Source organism: Neopelma chrysocephalum, unplaced genomic scaffold, assembly GCF_003984885.1.
Source record: "Neopelma chrysocephalum unplaced genomic scaffold, ASM398488v2 Primary Assembly neopelma1_162389, whole genome shotgun sequence".
In the NCBI taxonomy this organism is placed as follows: domain Eukaryota; kingdom Metazoa; phylum Chordata; class Aves; order Passeriformes; family Pipridae; genus Neopelma; species Neopelma chrysocephalum.
Window position 1 is genome coordinate 1 of NW_020935342.1, and position 3,385 is coordinate 3,385.

A 3,385-nucleotide genomic window follows, 5' to 3' on the forward strand; every position below is an offset into this window, starting at 1 on the left:
CACAGCAAGCCAGAAAGCACGTCCACCTTCCTCATTCAAAGCATAGAAGGAGGGGAGAAGACAGGAAGGCCTCTCCTTCTTCTTCCACCCTGTCACTGGCTTCTGAGAGACCATTAAGCATCACATCTCTGCTCACCATGTTGGAGCAAGACACTGGCTACATGTACAGATCCCAGTGACAGATGGAGAGGGGAGACTTTGAGAAGAGACCACAGCAGCAACAACCTGACCATGTAACTCAGGAGTGAGAGGCCATACTGCAGCCAGACCTGTGTCAGTCTTTCCTGGCAATCCACTGGTGAGGAGAAGTAAGAAATTGATGGCAGAATATATGGGATGTAATTCTTCTATGATTGCACTGCACTCACCACTGGAACACCTCTCCCCTATGATGGTGCTGCTGCTGAGTCACAGGAGCAAGACATCTGATTAACCTTCCAGAGCACCTCCACCACACCAATCACGGTGCCAAAGCATATCAAGCCTGATCCCACTGATGCACAAGAAAGGAAGATGAGGCTGGGGACTCAGAATCACCAAAGTGCATGTCTTGCAGAATAGTTAGCAGGTCACCCAAAAACATGCTTCAGCAAAGGACAGAAACCACCAAGTGTACCAGTAGAGAGACCCTTATGCCTTGTCGACAGATCCTATCACAGATTTTTGCACTGCAAGTCCACACTAAGAATGTAGATTCTAGGGATGAGAAAGATAGGGAAAGGAGTCAAGTTTCAGAAGAAATAATGCCTCATTTCACACAAGCATGAGAAATGAGTATGATCCATTATTCTTACTGGTACCTATCAGATGAGAGTCATTACCAGCTTTGATTATACTGGCTGTGGTCTTGTGAAGGACTTCATCCCTGGGGGCATCTGTGGGATTTGTGATGCCTTCAGAGCCATGTCTTGATTCATTATCTGAAGGCAGAGGTGGCTGAGTTGGGTCTTTGTGGTGGGCATCATCAGGAGAGGTAACAGCTGTTACCAAGATGCGAGTTGCCCATGCTTCCTTGGTTATATCTTCTGGTACCAGAACATCAGTGGAGGCTGTGACTGTTGTGATGATGGCTAAGTTAACTTCAAAGACATTTAAAAACCCTATCTTAAAAATTTTTCCCTCTTTATTTAATTTAGTAATCTCTAGTCTTTTATTTATTAGCCTATGTAGAATATGCAGTGAGAAGAAAAAAAACCCAAACCCACAAGCAAAGAATATCTTCTGTATATGACACGCTTTTTGGGTTGTCTGTTCCTTCACTAACACCCTAATAATAAAGTTTAATATCAATTTAAAATTACACTACTGAAAGTTATTGTCAGTAAGCAAAATCAGACACCGAAATATGCATTTACAAACAATGCAGCCTAAAGTGTTAGTTTTGAAAATACCTCACAAACACTACTTAGAAGGGCAAAAATAGTAATGTTATTTTCATAATAAAATGAGTATAAGAATTCCTGTTGTTACACAGGAATTATATTAGAATGACTAAATTTAAAACATTTGAATAAATTGCCAAATCATACTTGCTTTTTCATATTTGCAACTGATCTGTCAAATCACATAATCTTAATAAACAATGAACTGTGAAGCTTTACCGAGTCTCCTTCATATTTAGAAAACAGGAGTAGGGGGTAGAGAATACAACTATATTTTAATCCACGAACTGTATTTTAATTCACACAATCTTTAGCTTTCATAGCTCTTTGGCAAATCCTAAATGTTTTGGATTAAATAATCCTGATGAAAATGGATTTTGAAGAAGAAAAGGGAAAGCATAAATGGTAATTTTTCCTTAGAATTTCTTTTTTAGAAAATGTAAGAGACATGCAAAAACTTCCAAAGCACTATGATGTCATAAAAATAAATAATATTATATTGTATTATATGAAAAAGCAGTATTTTGAACTCAGGTAATTTTAATTGGGTAACATGCAGATCTTAGGAAATTAAGTTAGAACTTTGAGGAACTACATGAACAAACTCCAGTAAATTGTTTCAAATTTTACAGTATTAAGAGACTATGTGGAAATATCAAGACCAGGAAAAGTCAGACATGAAAAGACATATTTAAGTTTATGATTTATTTACGCTACTGGCCATTTCCACAAAGCAACTGCTTTCTCAGTATTCCCATCTACTAAAAATAAATATAAATAAATAATAAAAATAAACCTGAGAAAAGTCAGGGGACATAAGACACAGGGCATTCAGGGAAAAAATATCCTTAAATAGGGAGCAATTCTTGTTGGGATATTCACATGCAAAAAAATGATAAAAATATTTGCACTGCAAGTTCACAACAAGAATGCAGATCTCCAAGATGAGAAAGATAGGGAAAGGAGTCAAGTTTCAGAAGAAATAATGCCTCATTTCACACAAGCATGAGAAATGAGTATGATCCATTATTCTTACTGGTACCTATCAGATGAGAGTCATTACCAGTTTTGATTATACTGGCTGTGGTCTTGTGGAGGACTTCATCCCTTGGGGTATCTGTAGGATTCCTGATGCCTTCAGTACCCTGTCCTGGTTCATTATCTGAAGGCAGAGGTGGTTGAGTTGGGTCTTTGTGGTGGGCACCATCAGGAGAGGCAACAGCTGTTATGATGGTTAAATAACAGATGACTTAAATATAGATTATTTAATCAGCTGCGAATTCCATCAGTGTGCTGCTGTGGCCTTCCCATTCCTATCTCATTCAAGTCTCCTTAAACCACTGTCAACACAAAAAATAAGAGAAGGGAGACCTGTCCCATACAGGTCTACCACTGCTCTCTCAAGGTTTTGATGAGACATTTTCATTTGCTCATCTACTTTTTTACTTAATAAAAAATATTCCCAAGGACAGTGGACACAGGGACATAGATACAGCAGTCCCTGACCTGTGTCCCAGGCTGACTACAGAGCCGCGACTTCCAGGACACTGCCATGTGCTGTTACAGCATATTTTACATTGCAGGTATCGATACTGACAGTAAAGAACCCTTTCTACAGGCACTGTAGAAAGTTACTCAAGACACTGTGAGTGGTGACAAATTATAATTCATTGTTCTTACTAGTAGTAAGAGGGGTCTGCAAGCGGTTAAGATGGTCTTCACTGTCTGGAAGAATTGCAGGTATCCAACTGACATGGGAACCATCGGTGGTGTTTGCTTGTTCACTTTTCCTTCCAGGTGGAGTGCCGGGTGCCAGTGGCTCCTTGGTTGCTTTCTCTTGGTTAACATCCTCCACAGACTCTGTGACTGGCATGATGGTGCCATGATCAGCTTTAAAATGGAGCACTCACAAAACCACCACCCATATTGTTTCCACATTGTATTTCCATATTGCACCACAGCAAGCCAGAAAGCACGTCCACCTTCCTCATTCAAAGCATAGA

General features: G+C 39.6%; 1 protein-coding gene across 2 annotated transcripts; it reads right to left on the minus strand.

The window, feature by feature from the left end:
* Positions 1 to 443: 443 nt before the first annotated feature.
* Positions 444 to 3,357, minus strand: LOC113962418. 2 transcript variants are annotated; one of them, XM_027673174.1, is made up of 3 exons: positions 3,063 to 3,357; positions 2,446 to 2,604; positions 444 to 1,055 (listed from the first exon to the last, which is right to left on the minus strand). In XM_027673174.1, the coding sequence occupies exons 1-3, from the start codon at positions 3,253 to 3,255 to the stop codon at positions 754 to 756; spliced, it is 654 nt and encodes a 217-aa protein (XP_027528975.1). In that variant the 5' UTR covers positions 3,256 to 3,357; the 3' UTR covers positions 444 to 753. The 2 variants fall into 2 exon arrangements, with proteins under 2 accessions (XP_027528975.1, XP_027528974.1); XM_027673173.1 differs by having other exon boundaries at positions 2,419 to 2,604.
* Between the last annotated feature and the right edge of the window lie 28 nt (positions 3,358 to 3,385).

Excerpts from the sequence above, each read along its gene's own strand:
- LOC113962418 (XM_027673173.1), bottom strand. The coding sequence starts at position 3,255 with ATGCCAGTCACAGAGTCTGTGGAGGATGTTAACCAAGAGAAAGCAACC. Across the intron at positions 2,605-3,062 it reads GCAGACCCCTCTTACTACTA|CTGTTGCCTCTCCTGATGGT; the intron begins GTAAGAACAATG and ends CCATCATAACAG. Across the intron at positions 1,056-2,418 it reads CTCTCATCTGATAGGTACCA|TCACAGCCTCCACTGATGTT; the intron begins GTAAGAATAATG and ends TCATCACAACAG.